Source organism: Artemia sp. Qi Xiang Cuo, chromosome 13, assembly GCF_049724085.1.
Source record: "Artemia sp. Qi Xiang Cuo chromosome 13, ASM4972408v1, whole genome shotgun sequence".
NCBI lineage: Eukaryota > Metazoa > Arthropoda > Branchiopoda > Anostraca > Artemiidae > Artemia > Artemia sp. Qi Xiang Cuo.
Window position 1 is genome coordinate 11509697 of NC_142806.1, and position 16784 is coordinate 11526480.

Here is a 16784-nt window from a genome sequence, read left to right on the forward strand (position 1 = left end):
AACAGGAGATGTTTGAACTTTAAACTGTGAAAGTTAAACACACATTATTCCAAATCATTAACAAGATGGAAATGACTAAACACGGGATTTTAAAGGAACAATGCGATGTTAAACATAAACACAACGTAGGTTTCCCTGGGTCTAATGGCTAAAAATGAGAATTTTACTTGGTCTGATCGACGGTGAACATAAACACTTTCCGCACGGCCCAACAAATTCCTGTTTTGTCATATGGTTCTTGTATGTTTTTAGCCAACCATTTAAAAATCCTTACTAAAATCGAGGTTGAACGTGCTTGGTGAAGTTGAATTTTTATTATTATTTTTAATCAGAGAAATCGGCGCGCCGTGGCACACCGCCGGTCTAAAATCGGCGGCGCGCCGCCAAAAAAAATTTCGCCGCCGATACTAAATCACACATTCGCCGATATATATATATATATATATATATATATATATATATATATATATATATATATATATATATATATATATATATATATATATATATATATATATATATATATATATTTATATATGTATATACATATACATATATTTATATATGTATATACATATACATATATATGTATATCTACATATTATGTATATATATATATACATATATATATATATATATATATATATATATATATATATATATATATATATATATATATACACATCTATATGTTATATACATATATATGTTATATACATATATATATATATATATATATATATATATATATATATATATATATATATATATATATATATATATATATATATTGTTTTTAATATATTTTTCCCTGTTTTTTTTTATCTTTTTAACTGACACTCTGATTGTTGTTTTTTTTTTTTTTTTTTTTTTTTTTTTTTTTTTTTTTTGCTTTCTATACTAGTTTTTGCGGTTTTATGATATTTTGACTTTCAAAATTCAGATTCAGCTCTTCGGAGCTTGTGATAGTAATTTTTTGAATGACTATCTTTGAATCACTTCTGTTGCCAGAAAATTGACAGCAAAAAGGCTTGGTGTTGTTGTTGTTTGGGGTTTGACGCGTTCGACCAATAGGTCATATGCGTTCGTATCACTTGATTGTTCTGTGACTTCTGTAATCACTAGCTTGCTTGGGTGTCACTTTGGTCAATATTCACTGGACCTGATCATGCATCACTTATCTTGCTATTGGTAGGGAATAATTCACCTGCAGGAACTACCTGCGTTGAAAAACAGGAATCAAAATAATGCAACTGTGCTTTTTCATACAGCAATTAAAATACATATACAACACAATTATAATAGATAATACAGTTTTACATTATAACCTATTGCATCCCTCCATATATATAAATTTAATAAGATAAAATATGAAAAGATAAATAAGGATACTAAAACAAATAAAATAGGAAAATGATAACTCTAAAATAAAATAATTTGGGAGGGGCATCATGGCCACCACAATTAAAATAATATGGACCCATCTACCAATTATCTTACTTATTATAGGGGTTAGTCCCCATCAGCACCTACCAACAAATATAAACAGGAACCAGAATGATACAAATACCATATCAAACAGCAAATACAATTTGTATACAAGTCAATTATAATGAATAAAGCAACTCTAAAAAAAAGAATAAATAAAGCAAATAAAGCAACTCTAAAAAAAGGAAACATGCAGGAAGAAAAAAAAAAAATGAGTTTAGGGAATGAACCAAACCAGTAGTCTTAACCAAATTACTGAATAAGCTTGTGCTTAGTCAACCATGCCAAACCCAAGGAAAAACAATGGAGAGATAACTAGTTAATTTCCTAAGAAAGGGCCAACCTAGGTCTGGCCCTAGTTTGTATTGTAGAACCTTCTGGGCTAGGTACAGACGCCTTTCCTTTACGTTTCCTTTTTGCTTTACCACGGCTACTGGCAACTGCTGACATGGTGGGAAGGCTTGAACCTTCTATGTTTAGGTTTTCAACTGAGTTATTCAGGCTATGGACTGTATCTTTGAAAGTATGTGGTGCTATTTGAGAAACCAGCTTGCAAAGTGAAGTTATAATCTGGGTTAGATCAGAGATTTGCTTTGCAACACCTTTAAATGTGGTGATGTACCTCATGTCAAATTTCTAAGCTGAAGGTTGATTAGGATTCAGGTGAGAGAAAGAGTCTGTGTGCACCAAGGGAAGGGGTTCTGTATGTTTAGGAAATAATTTTTACAAGACCTCTGAAGCAGTCCTTATAGGGATATTGTTGGTGAAAGAGGAACTTACAATTGCTTTCTTCTCCATGAATATGGTGCAATCCTTAGCATTAGCAGCATCGTTACCATTGCAGTTAGGGCACTAGAGTACTGGTCTTCCTTAACTGTTTTAGATTGGGGACATTCATCAAGGGTGTGTTGTCCACTACAGAGTAAAGATCTTCTTCCTCTGCGGCAATTTGAAGCCATGTGGCCAAAACCTTGGCAATTGAAACACTGTATTGCCTGGGGAAAAACTGCTTAACAGTATACCTTGTACCCCAAACAGAGATTTTCAGAGGGAACTGAACATCCTGATTAAAGGTGCAAACCACAGGGATAACTGATGGGCTAGGGTTTTTAAAGGCCAGTGTTACCCGTTGTAGTACGTAATTAACTTGGACCTCCTTGACAAAATCATCCAGATGGGTGACCTCCTCAGATGAGATAAATACAATACCTTTTCTGTTTCTGATTAAAGCAGGGTTAGAGGTAGGACCAAGCACAAACTTTACCTTACATTCATTTACTGCAATATCCGAAATAGAAAATATAGCAGCAGCTACTAGCTGGTTCACAACTATTATGATAATGGAGCCATCTGGTCCAAGTCTTTCTAACATTGAACCATAATGGCCCCTGAACTCATGATTTCGGAGATGTTGAAACAGTTTTTTGGCAATAACTGTTCTACAGCCCAATGTCAACAACTTAGGCCTACTGCTCTCATTTGGACCTTCAACACCTAAAGCCAAAATCCTTACACTAGAGTTATTGGGGTCAGAGGTGACAGGACTACTAACCATCCTGTCAGTCATCACAAATAAAACCCCAGAGGGCTAGAACAGTTTAAATAACAAAACTAAACCGCAAAAAGGAAATAAAATGTCAAATAAAGTAAACAATTAGCCTACAAGCAGAGGGGAGCCCTCAGTCAATAATAAATTAAGCAAGCAAAATAAGTCAAAAGCAGTCACAGCACTAAGTTTCAAAGCAGGGTATAAAACAGTTTGATAAGCACTTTCAAGCAATTGGTAGTTGCAATATGCAGGAATTTGAGAGAGTTTGCAGCAAGCACATTAACAGTCAAAGCAAGCCGAAGGCCAAAAAACGCACAACAAAGTGAGTGTACAGGCGTCAGGGACCCCAAAGGGCAGAGCCCCTTGTGATTTAATCAACAAACCGTGGCACCGATCTATCCCTACTAGGGAAACAGCAATTATGAATATATTTGGATCATTTCAATTTCAATTCGTCTTTTCTTCTCCAAAAAAAGGCTTATTCGAATACTTTAATCTTGACAATTAAAATTATTTCTGCTCGTAAATATTTCTAATTCCTATTTCATTTCTATTTTCTTGTCTAATTTCCTTTTCCATGACTTTCTAATTTCTAAGAATGTTTAATAATCGATGCGAGTTTAAGTTAGAATCCTGCTCCTGTACTTCAGTCAAGAAAAAATGGCAATTTTTATTCAATTTCCATTCGTTTTTCTTTATGCCATTACAAATATTCAGGATTGTATACATCAAAGCAAAATAGATGAACAAATATTTTCGGAATATTATCCTTTATTTTTTTTTTATTTTTTTTTGTAAAATACGAGAGATTTTTGAATAAAAGTGGTACAGCTTGTGACAAGTAGCCCAAACCTCTTAGAATAGATAATTGATTTATGTTTTATTATAAAATGGATAATTTATCTGGGCCAACCATAACTAATGCTGTAAACCTAAAAATAATTAAGTTAAAATATGTGATTGAAGACGTTGCCGAGTCACCTATGGTAAAACATCAGTTTGTTTTTCCGTTATTTTAGTATTCAACTGTTAATTTCCTGAGCGGCTCCTAAAGCTGCGAAAAAATTTGACACATAGCCGTTAAAGGGGAAGGGGTGTGAAGGGAGGCACATTCATGAGCCTGACCTCTGATAGATTTTTAAATTTAAATTTGATATTTTTCATTTATAATCATTTCTACTGGTTTTAATTATTTTTTTTCACTTGTGTTACTTTTTTTTCGTTTTAATTTTGAATTTTTCTACGAGACAATTTCGGCTCGTTTTAAGTTTTGAAATTACTCTTCAATTTTTAGAGAAACTTTTTTTCTAGAACAGTTGGAAGAAAAAAAAACGTCACTCTTTTTGGCTACCCTGCCGAAAAATAAGAGAATAAATGGACACATATCATTGCTACCCATACAAAAAAAAAGCAATGTTCCTTGTTTCTCAAGATGGAGGGCTAAAAACATCAAGTTAAGGGTTTACGACCAATGGTGATTCCAATGACGCTCCAATTTTCATTTCGATCTGCCCATTATCATTCGTTACCATTCCTGAATTACCTTACTATATTAATTTTTCTGCCCATTATCATTCGTTAGCATACCTGAATTACCTTAATATCTTAATTTTTCTCACTAGACAATTTTTGTCAAAACTCGTTTTTGAACTTTCGGTTACAGTAGGCTGTGATTCAATCGTTATTATGCTGCAGCTATTGCTGCAACCATGCCAACATCCAGTTTTAAAAAGTCGTGTATCCTATATGGATAAAACCATCCCCAACGCATTAAAACTAAAGAAGACCTTTCAGAATTAAGACACGTCAGTTTCTCACAATGAATCTACATATTATATATATATATGTGTGTCTATATAGTATATATATAATGATATATACTATAATGATATATATGTGTCTATATATATATATATATATATATATATATATATATATATATATATATATATATATATATATATATATATATATATATATATATATATATATATATATATATATATATATATATATATATATATATATATATATATATATATATATATATATATATATATATATATATATATATATATATATATATATATATATATATTAACTTTCCAAAGTCGTATTTTTTTTTTCTTTCTCTCCTCAAAAAAATCTACCAAAAGCTAATATTTTAAAGGTAAACCAACTGCACTTTACATTCCAATCGCCTTTACGGACATGATACTACGATGTCAACTTCAATGGATGCTAGTTTTCCCTTTGGGAAAGTTCATTCTTTTGCAGTAAATCTAATTGCTTAAGCTCATGTTTGCTTTATACTTCCCTAACTCGGGTCGCAACCAGCCTGTAGATGGTGGTAGTATTGATCTTAAAACACACTTTTTTAATGAGCATGCTAGCAAAGAAAATCGGAGTTTATTTTTAGAAAGATGGAGCTTTTTTGTGCTTTCTGCTGTCTTAAAATTTCACACGTGAGAACCAATCACTGTAACTTTAAATGCCAAAATTTTATAATAAATCGATTATAAGTTGAATTCCAAAAGCAAAGGACTTGATATGACAGGACAGCTCTGCGACTTTTCTTCTAAAAAGCTTGCAAGAAGCTTTCAGTACCTTTATTAAAAAAAAGTACCTTATTCTAATTAAACGGCCCTCATCTTTCAAAAGTCATTCTTAAAGAATTGGGAAAACAATTTAAACTTTATTGTAAAGAGCAAGGTATTGAGGAGGGGGCAACCCACCTCATATACGGTATAATTTCTGTTCGTTTTAATTTTTAATTAAAACTTTAAAAACTTAAAACTCCTTAATTTCAGTTGAAAAAAACTTTTTTTAATATCTGGTCGTTTTTCAAATAATACCGGAGATTCGGGTCCACGTCAGTAGAAAATTCCAACCCCTCACCAAAAATTTATCCATGGAAACTTCCTGCCACTGAAAATACCTCCCCCCACCCTGAAAGTTCCTCCAGACAATTCCATCCTCGCTGAAAATTCTTTCTCTGAAAATTCTTGCGAACGATGCCGCATGAAAAATTCTCTTTAACATACTTGCATTTGAATAAGACTTCAATTTCTGATTACTTTTCAAATCATGCCGGAAATCCTCCCTCCGCAAAAAAATATTTCTTGGAACCCCCTCCCCCCTCCATTGGAAAGCTCCTCCTGCGGAAAATTTATCCATGGATAATTTCTCCCGCGGAAAATCCCCCCACGGAGAATTTCTCCCGTGGAAAATCCTCTCCCACAGAAAAATCGTCCAAAACATTCCCACCCCGCTGAAAATTTCCCCCGGACAATTCCTCTTTAACATCTCCACATGTAATTGGTCCGCAAAGAGAAAGTAACAAAAATAAAAAGGATTTCGTATAGGAATTCTGGCAAATTCCCCCAGCGTAAAATTTCCCCTGGAAAGCTAACCTCCATACATAAACAATGGGAAAATCTTATGAATTACAGCCCTCTCCCAAGGGGATGTGGGGGTTCATGCTATCCCCGAAGGCACAATTATTAGATCTTTCAACTAAGCTGAACAAAATGAGCATATAAAAATTTAACTGGACGACTTTGGTGAAAAAAGGGCAGAGGGAGGGGGACTATTATCCCTCACATTTTTTTTTCACTTAAAAAGGTCACTAGAACTTTTACTTTCCGTTCGAATGAGTGCTCTCCCGATATTCTGGAACTAATGGTTCCATGCAATCATCCCTGGAAGAAAGAAAATAAAAACAAAAGCAAATAAATACGCATCCGTGATCTTTCTTCTGGCAAAAAATACAACATTTCACAGGTTTGTAGATGGGAGCTTGTGACCTAAAGAGTAAGGTTATTTGATACGCTGAATCTGACAGTGAGATTGTCATTGATTCATTGACTTTTTGGAGATGTTTCTCTGCTTTTTCGAAACTTAGGCAAATTTTCTCAGGCTCGTAGCTTGGAATCAGCATAAAAAGCCAACTTTTTTATGTGCCTGTTGATGTCAAAATTTTGTTTTCATAGTTTCGGTTACCATTGAGCCGACCCATTCTTTACTTACAGCTCACCACGAACTGTTACACCAAGAACTGTCGGATATATCTAAAACTAAACTTTAAATCCTCATATTTTTTTCTCTTATTAAAAATAACCAGAAATTAGAACCCCCTCCTTTTTCTCCACATCTAGGGATATACGAATTTAAGCCTGTTCTACCAACAATTTAGCTTGTAGACCATTTAACACTACGAATCCAAGTGGAATTAAGAACAACCAACGTCCTCATTTTTTTCCAAGAACGAGTTCATTAAATCATGCAAAAAGTCGAGGGACCATCAACGGAAAAACTTAATTAAAAGCTATTTCCATAGAAGACGAAGATCAAATGCAGGATAATTACCCAATTTTAGTAAAGAATCTATGACGGTAAAAACCTCAAAAGGCGTATCGATTTCTCATTTTTGGCCCAGGAGATTTCGACATCCGTTAAAAGAGACCAGAGTTTCTGACATTTATTCCTTTGATAAGAAACTTTTTTCTTTGGAAGAAAAAGCATAAAAAGAAAAATGTGATTTAGCTTGACATCGTAAAATATACTGGACCTATTAGACTGCAATAAGCAAAGGCTGTTTGGAATAAAAGTACCTAAGCCAAGGCCATCCAGGGGAATTTGGGGGTTTGAATCCCCCCCCCCTCGAAATGTTTATCCGACTCATAAAAACGTACCAAAATGAACATAAACAAGTTTTGATGCGTTTTGTAAGTTTTTTACCCCCCCCTCCCCCGTCCCCCCGAAAAACAATCCTTTTGTAAACCCTCCCCCACCCACTCCCGAAAAAATCCTGGTTATGACCCTGACCTAGGCAATATTAAATTTTAAGGTCGAAAAGTTTAATAAGGCTCTGATGTCATTTACTTAGCAATTAATTTAAAAGACTTTTCCCACAAAATAAGTTTTTCAAAGAAAAGTAAAGAGCCCCATTAAACAAAAAATTTGCAAAAATAAAATCAAATAATCTACCAAGCGTGAAACTACCACAAATCAGCATCGATAAATAAATGAAACCCAAAACGAACAGAAATTACAATAATTAACCGAGTCAAACTCAAAACGAGCAGAAATTAAAATTAGTTGGGCGCAAAACCCCTATGCCTTCCCAAGGCCAGAACAAAATTTGCACTTTACTGAAAAAATATAAATGTTTTTACTTTTATAACTTTAATAAATCAAATAATATAAACATTTTGATTACTAGATATCATTATATGTATATTAAACTGACAATGCACATTCATTTGTATTTTTTCAGTAAAGTACAAATTTTGTTCTGGCTGCCTATGCGCGCCTATGCTATCTTGATATGTATGATATCTTGAAATTCGTATGATATCTTGAAATTAAGATGCATAAGGGGTACTTGTAAATCTACTTCCAGAAATGCGGCTAATAGGAATCACAGCATGTGATCCTCGAGTCAGCTCATAGATTGCGTTACGCACTACGATATTATTCAATTCAGGTTCGTTTTTTGGGAGGAACTAAGGGCACCAATTTACGAAAATATAGGAATAGGGGCGATTTTCTTCATTTGTTTTCAAATGATGATACATAAGAAAAGATATTCTTAAAATTTAGTGGATAGCCAATTTTGCTTTTTTCGATGGAAATACCGAAAACAGATACTTATCAAGATCTAGGGGGTAACTGACCACTGCCCTCCCCCTAAATCGATGCTTCTGAGAGTATGAGGGTAAAAATAGTTTGACCCCCCCCCCAAGAAATTTTTGTCTGACTCGTAAAAACGTAACAAAAATGGATATAAACAAATTTTATTTGACATTTATTTGACATTTTATTTGACATTTATATGAAAATTATAAGGACATGCGAAAACGAAGTCTTGGTGGAAGTTACAAGGGTTTTCACTTGGTTTTCTTTTCAAGATCTTTTTTCCTTTTTAGAATAAAAAATTTACTTTTTTTGAATATCTGCCTACTGGTTAAAAATATTTTCTGGGTATCGCGCCTTTATTGCTTTTCGTTATGTTATTTAACCAATATTGTTCTAAAAAATTTTGACATTCACAACGTTTTCAAGGAGTTTTTGACATTCAAAGTTTGCTTAGTGTTGGAGCTGGAGGCGCTACCTTTCCTCGCTCCTCTAACCAGGGGCGGATACAGGGGATATAATTTGGGACACATACCCCCCCCCCCACCCGGAGAAATTCAGAGCTTGCACCAGTTAGAGGGGTGCAGGGGCAAGCAATGCCAACGGAAGAGCCAAAAAAATTTTATTCCTTTCCCCCCCAAAAAAATGATTTCGTGTCAACCTCTGCCTCTAGCTAGACTTGTGCTGATGATGATGAAAAATAGAATTTGTGACATGGAACAAAGCACTTAATACCTAGATATTATCTCATTTACGCTATCATCCTTAATATGTTTTTTTGGGATTAATCTTTAAAAAATTTTCCACAAAAGACGTTTTTCAATGAAAACTAAAGAATTACAAAAACAAGGATGAGTAGAAATAAAAGCACATAATTTTTTAAGAGTAAAACTACCATAAATCACGATTATAAAATAAACGAAACCCAGAACAAACAGAAATTACAATAAATAACCGAGGCAAACTCAAAACGAGCAGAAACTAGAGGAGTATTTCTGAGGCGGCCCGTACCTTCTAAGGACCAGAACATAATTTGCACTTTCCAAAAAACAATCCTCATTTAGAGCTGTGTTCTTTTTTTCTCATAATTTCGGAAAAAAAAGAAAAGAAAATCACCATCATAACCAAGGCTACCGAAAAAACAAAAAAAAAATGGATGTGGATTTACAGGTTAATATATTGATATTCATTCAAGTCTTAAAAATACTGAATTTATTAAAGTTAAAAAAATAAAATATTTAAAATGTATTTTCTTTTCAGTAAAGTACATGTCCTTCTGACAGCCTCCATGCACATAGCGCATTTAATTTCATTCAACATACCCCTCAACATTTCCTGAAAATTTCTGCTTAATACCTTAGTCTTAATGGTAGTATTTGTAGTACCAGAAGAAGTATTAGCATGCATATAATACCTTTTGGTTGGTTCAACATTCCCGTCAACATGTATGAGCAACTCAATAGTCCAAGTCAATCCTGAGATATACCCTTTTGACAAACCACATGCACACAGTGCATTTTGATATAGTTGAACAGTCCCCTCAACATTCCCTGAAAGCTTCATGTGAATACCCTGGGCGGTTTTGGATACCAAGGGTAAAACATTCCCCCTTTTCCCGATAACAAGTTCTAAACGTAAAAAATCGTTGAATTACTTTCAGCACTTTCTCTAAGGACTGTGAGGGGAGGGGGTGTTATCCACAAAGGAATAGTTATTAAGCCTTTCAATTATGTTGAACAACATGGCTATTGAAATTTTGATTGGATGTCTTATGGTAAAAAGTTGCGTGGAAAGATGCTGGTTGCCATCCATTCAGTTTTGACTCTTTAAGAGGGACACTAGAGCTATAAATTTCCAATCAAATAAGCCCCTTCTAAATTTTTTACGACAAATCCTTCCAAACTAAGTGCCTTGGCGAAAAATGACACAATTGGCTGGGGGGTTGTCATCCTCAAAGACCTAATTTCCAGAACTGTCAACTACGTGAACAAAATGGCTATCTCAAAATTTTGATAGTATGTGTTTGAGGAAAAGGTAGCGTAAAAGGGGGTTAGTTGCCCTCCAATCATTTTCGACTATCAAAAAGGGCACTAGCCCTTTGAATTTCCAATCGAATGAGCCTTTTTTGAAGTTTCTAAGACAACGCTTTCTATAAAAATCTTAATTGCCTCCAAGGGATAACTTAAAACCCTTGCCCTGAGGGCTGTGGGGGAGCGTCCTCCTCAAAAATATAATTTCTATCTGGAAATCAACTACGCTGAACAAAATGGCAATCTCAAAATTTTGAGTGGGTGTGTTTGGGGAAATTGTGGGCGTGGAAGGGGTGTTAGTTGCCTTCCAATCACTTTCAACTATTAAAAAGAGCACAAGCCACTCTAATTTTCAATCGAATGAGCCCTTTTCAAAGTTTCTACGACAACTCCTTCGATACGAAGTGGCCTGGTCTAAAGAAAAAAAAACAACACATTGTGCCAACATCGTTCTTTACTTAGGCAGCGCAATTGGGCTGCCTATGAAAGTATTATTTAGAACTGATGTGACGATAAGTGATTTAACATTTAATCCAATACATCAGGCAGTTCGTGGTAACGAACTCTAAGTAAGGAGCGATGAGGCTCAATAGTAACCGAAACTGTAAGAAACAGAGTCTTGATAATAATCGATACATCAAACGAATCGAATTTTGATACTTATTCAAAATATATAAAATTCATGAAGTTTAATATTACCCAACAAAAGTTACGAGCCTGACCCCTAAGAAAAAAAGTGATTTTCAACGAAAATCACACCATGAGATTCAGAATATCAGAGAATACAACTGTAGAAGTTTTAACTTTCTGTATACAAAAATGTGGAATTTGGATTTTTTTGCTAAAAGCAAGATCACGGATGTGTGTTTATTTGTTTTTTCCACCGAGGGTGATCTTATCGAACCAGTGATCCTAGAAGATCCGAAGAGGGCTCATTTGATTGGAAATCAAAAGTTCTAGTTCCCTTTCTGAGTGACGAAAAATATTGTAGGGCAACTAGCCCCCTCCCATCCCACTTTTTTATCCAAAATTGTCCGATCAAAGTTTTGAGATAGCCATTTTCTTCAGCATGGTCAAAAGACATTTATAACTATGTCATTGAGGATGATCTGACCCCCCACAGTCCCTGGGGGATGGGCTCCAAGTTATGAACTTTGCCCATTGCTTACATATAGTATTGGCTATTGGGAAGTATAAAGATATTTTCGGGAGGGGAGGGGTCTGAAGGGGGTGCTAGCGTGGGAGGATCTTTCCATTGGGGAGATTTTGTGGGGGGAGGGACTTTCCATGGGAGGGGGAGCTGGAATTCCCAGCATTAATTACAAAACTATCAAAAATTAAATTAAAAAAGCAAGTTTTTTCAGCTGAAAGTAAGGATCAATATTAAAACTTAAAACTAACAGAAATTATTATGTGCCCCTTCCTCAGCACCTTGCTCTTTACACTAAAGTGTTTTTTGAATTCGTAAAAAAGCTTATTATTCTAATTAAACGGAACTTGTGTATCAGGAGTCATTCTTAAATAATTGGAACAAAAAGTCAAAATTTAGCGTAAAGAGCGAGGTACTGAGGAGGGGGTGAGCCTTTCATATACGTAATAACTTCAATTCGTTTCAAGTTTTAATGTTGCTCCTTACTTTCAGCTGAAAAAACTTGTATTTTTGTTTTTATTTATTCAACAAAGGGATGAGCTTAATAGTAAGAAAATGTAAATGCTGTGCTGAAATCACCCACGCACTACTAACCTCAGAAAATGCTGCTATTCCCATTAGAAAAAAATTCGTAAAGGTGCTGTAATCCCGGGGTTCTCAAAGAAACAAGAGCTAGTGAAAGCATGTCAGAATGCTAAATTTTAGTTCTCAGTGAGGAGGGAAAGTGGCCGTCCTAAATTCGGTGTGTTGAATTGTCTTCATGTACACGCAAAACGTAAATTTGAGAAAGCCCTCAAGCAGCACCGCATGAATGTGAAACATGACTATACAGAGAGAGTAATTAATGATCCAAGTCGTTTATGGAAAGACCGCATGAAAGATCGCCCAAACAGGCTTAAGTCCATGCCTAGTGATCCAAATGACTTGTGAGCTTACTTTACGGACGAATTTAGTGCCCCAAATCCCAGTGTAGCTAGACCGTATAGCGAACAACTTGAATCTGTGCTATCAAACTCGAGTTTTCTGGACTTTGCCATATCTGTTTGGGATGTAACTGTAAATGCCTATAGGCTGAAAAAGAAAAAATCACATTGAGTTGACAGTTTGTGTGCACTTCACCTTGTGAATGGTACTCGTCTTTTGTATGAAATGTTAACATTATTGTACCAGATAATATTCGAAGTTGGTTTGGTACCCGATGTTTTCTGTACAGGGCAGATTACACCCGTCCTGAAAAAAGGGAAGCCAGCTAACCTGTGCTCCTCGTATCGCCCAATTACTGTGTCGCCAGTTTTATCCAAGCTTCTAGAAATGCTAATATTGGCAAATGTTAGACACTGTTGCCAAATGTCAAACCACCAGTTTGGTTTTGCGGCGGGGACTAGTTTGGTTTTTTCGATTGCGCTGATGCTCTGTTCACCCTTGCTTCTATTTTTTCTGATTATGAGGCAACGGGTGATCTACTAGTTATTGGCTCTTTTGATGTGAGCCGGGCTTTTGACTCGTCGGTGCACGCGCAGATCCTCCTAGAAGCGTATAAACAAGAGCTAAATTTGTGCTTTGTCAGAGTATTATATTATATGTACAATAACCTTAGAGCGCAAATCAAAATACCCTCAAATCTTGTCGAATCCGCTGTTGTACTTGTCCGTAAAGGAGTCAGGCAAGGTTCAGTTGTGTCTCCGAGTTGGTACAACAATAGTATTCTGCCGGCACAAGCCCAAGTAGCTACTTCTTGTGTTTCTCCAAGTAGCTACTTCTTGTGTTTCAAAAGGAATAGATGTTTCATTGATGACGTATGCTGACGGCTTGCTTAATTTGAACAGGTCCGCCGATCGACTATCGATGAATTGTGATGTGTTGAATAGGGAATACAATAACGTAGGTTTGTCGTTTAATGTGTCAAAATCTGCCATCTTGTTATTCAATGCAGAGCACTGTGAAGAAGAAATCCATTTGGGCGATTCAGTTGTGAAACCATCTGAGAGTATTACTTATCTTGGTTTACCAATTGGTCGAAGCCTCCACTCCATCGGGACGCTGCTTATACGTCATGTAGAAGTGAAAATCTGGACTGTGTACGGGTCAATTACTGGTAATAGACATCGGTTCTGCCGTAAATATCTTCCGTCGCTGTATAGTGTCATTGCCCTTCCACATTCACTATATATAGCACCTTCCTGGAAAGACCTCTCGTCTGCTCAGTTTGCAAAAGTCAGAGTTCTGTTTTTTCGATTTGTGAAGTTCCTTCTGAGACTTCCACCATGGACGAGTAACTCCTATATCATGCGTAATTATGGTGTATACGATCCAACAGTCTGTGTTAACCGTGTCACCGAGAACTTTTTGAGAAACGCTAAGGGAAGAGCGAACCGGTTGCTAGCCATCCTGTGCCAGTAGTTTTGCAAGTGTACATTAAATGTTTGGTGATGTTCCCTAGTGTGATATATTTTTTTTTATCCTTTGTTATAATCCGTTTTAATTCCATGTGAATTTTCAGGCAATAAATTTACTTACTTACTTACTTACTTACTTACTTAAATACAAATATAATGCATATCAGCCTAACAAAACCGGACTGGCGGTTTAAAATATAATGAATATTCATTTCTAGAATTCTCAAACAATGAAAATGTTCCAATATTATAATGATCAAAGAGAAATTGCTTAATATATACTTTGTAACCAGTAAAGTATAAATGAAGCTTCAGTTCTTAGAGGGTTTAAGAGGGGTCAGGGGTAAGCTCATGGTGATACGGCCAAAACTTATGTATTTATTTACGCAAAAGAACGGGGGTGCCAATTTTTTCACATTTGAGCGAGGGGGGGGGGGCAATGATTTTTGTTTTGATTTTTTTTTCTGTAGATGCCGTTCAAAAGGTATTTTTCAAAATCTAGGATGGAACATACCAATGGAAATACAAAAAAATAGTATTTTTCAAAATCTAGAAATGCAACCCCCCCTCAAATTTAAGGTTACCCCTGAAAAAGCACTAACCTTCTTCTGAAAGAATTTCAGTTTCTCTCCATCGGTATCCCCATCCATAACATCAGTCTTGGCGTTCTTCCCCTCAACTGGTTGTTCCCTATCATCATCAAAAGCTCTTAATCCTGATATATTAATCCAATATTTGGTGATTGTGTCTTCCTTTTGAATCGGTGGAGACCATTCAACACGAATGGATCTGTCACTTATCGCTTCAATATGGACATTAGTCGGTGGTCCCGGAAGAACAGCTAAAACATAAATAAAAGAATTATGAGGTCCCGGAAGAATACCTAGAACATAAATAAAGAGTTATGAGGCACCGGAAGAATAGCTATAATCATAGACAACGCTCTAGTGTTGCTTGTTATAAAGACGCATAAATCTCCAATATATATTTCCCCCGGAGCAACTTTATATGGAAAGAGTGGTCGTAGAAATTTAGGAGGGGGTTATTTGATTGAAAATCTGATTGAAAATTCTGGGGCCCTGTTTAAGAATCACAAGTAAACAGTGGGCAACCTACGCTCGCCTTTTTTGCTACCCCCCAGTAGCCCCTAAAGATATCGAATAAAAATTTTCAGATAGTCTTTTTTTGTTTAATATAATCAAAAGGTCCAAAAAATGCATCCAGGAATTTCATGGACCTCACAGGACATGAGAAACAGGCCGTAAATATTTGCAAACTGACAATTGCTTAAACACATGTAAATACCGATAAAAAGGGGGGGGGGTGAGCAATATCTAAAGTACAGGTTAAGAGCATCTAAGTTGAAACTTTCACAAAACATTGAGGTGGATGTTGAACTAAATTGAACACACTGTTTGCATCCAGGTTGTCAAAAGAGTGTATCTGCAATATCTAAGGAAAGGTGAAAGGTAGAAAGTTGAATATTGAGGGGGCTATGATATAAAGAGTTAATATTGAGGGGATTAATGAGCATAAATCGAAAGACACTATATGCATCCAGGTTGTCAAAAGGACGTATCTGCAACATTTCAGGAACGACTGGGTGGACCGGGTTGAAACTTTCGGGAATATTCAGATTGCATATTAAACCACATCAAAAGGCACTACGTGCATACAGGTTATCAACAGGGCGTATCTGCAATTTCTTTGGAACGAATAGCGGTATAAAGTAGAAACTGTCTGGGAATGTTGACGGGGATTTTGAACTAAATTAAAAACACTATGTGTATCCTGGCTATCAGAAGGGCATATCTGCAATGTCTCAGGAACATGTAAGTGTATTAAGTTAAAATTTTATGGAATATTGAGGAGGATGTTGAATCAAATTAAAAGTTACTAAATGCATACGTGCTGTAAAAAGTAATAATAAAAACTAGGCAATAAAAATGAACAAATACTAATTCAAACATCCATTTTTTCCGAAAAAGTGCTTTTTCAAAGAAAAGTAAAAAGCCATACGAAAACCTAAGATGACCAGAAATAATGCCCCATAATAATTTAATAAAATAATATCAGTGAAATAAGGCGTAACTCAGGAATGATTGAGAGTATTAAGTCGGAACTTTCAGAGAATAATTAAATTAATTAACAAATGAAATAAATAAATATACGAAACTGATTAATTGACCAAAACGGCAATTTTCGCACATTAATACTACTAGTTCTAATACTACTACCACTACTACTAGCGTTACTACACCTACTGCATCTATAGCGACTACTTCTAAGGCTGAGGATGTGGAGGTGAAAATTTGAGAAAATGTTGAGGGGAAAGTTTCACTAAATCAAAACATACTATGAGAATGCAGATTGTCAAAAGGGCGTATCAGCAATATCTTAGGAACAGTTTTGCGTATCAAGCTCAAACTTTCAGGGCATGATGAGACAGAAGTCCAACTGACCAAAATACAATGCATACATACTACTACTGCTACTAATACGACAACTACTATTACTAATACTTCTCCTTTACT

At 35.3% G+C, this 16784-nt stretch overlaps 1 protein-coding gene across 2 annotated transcripts in view; it reads right to left on the reverse strand.

Moving 5' to 3' along the window:
• The window catches only part of LOC148944949 (Ig-like and fibronectin type-III domain-containing protein 2), a 321570-nt gene that overhangs the window by 154757 nt on the left and 150029 nt on the right, over window positions 1-16784 (reverse strand). For both annotated transcript variants that reach the window (XM_089099394.1, XM_089099393.1), the window contains exon 8: window positions 14853-15091. In XM_089099394.1, coding sequence (XP_088955520.1) covers window positions 14853-15091 — 239 coding nt within the window. The remainder of the gene's footprint in view (window positions 1-14852; window positions 15092-16784) is intronic.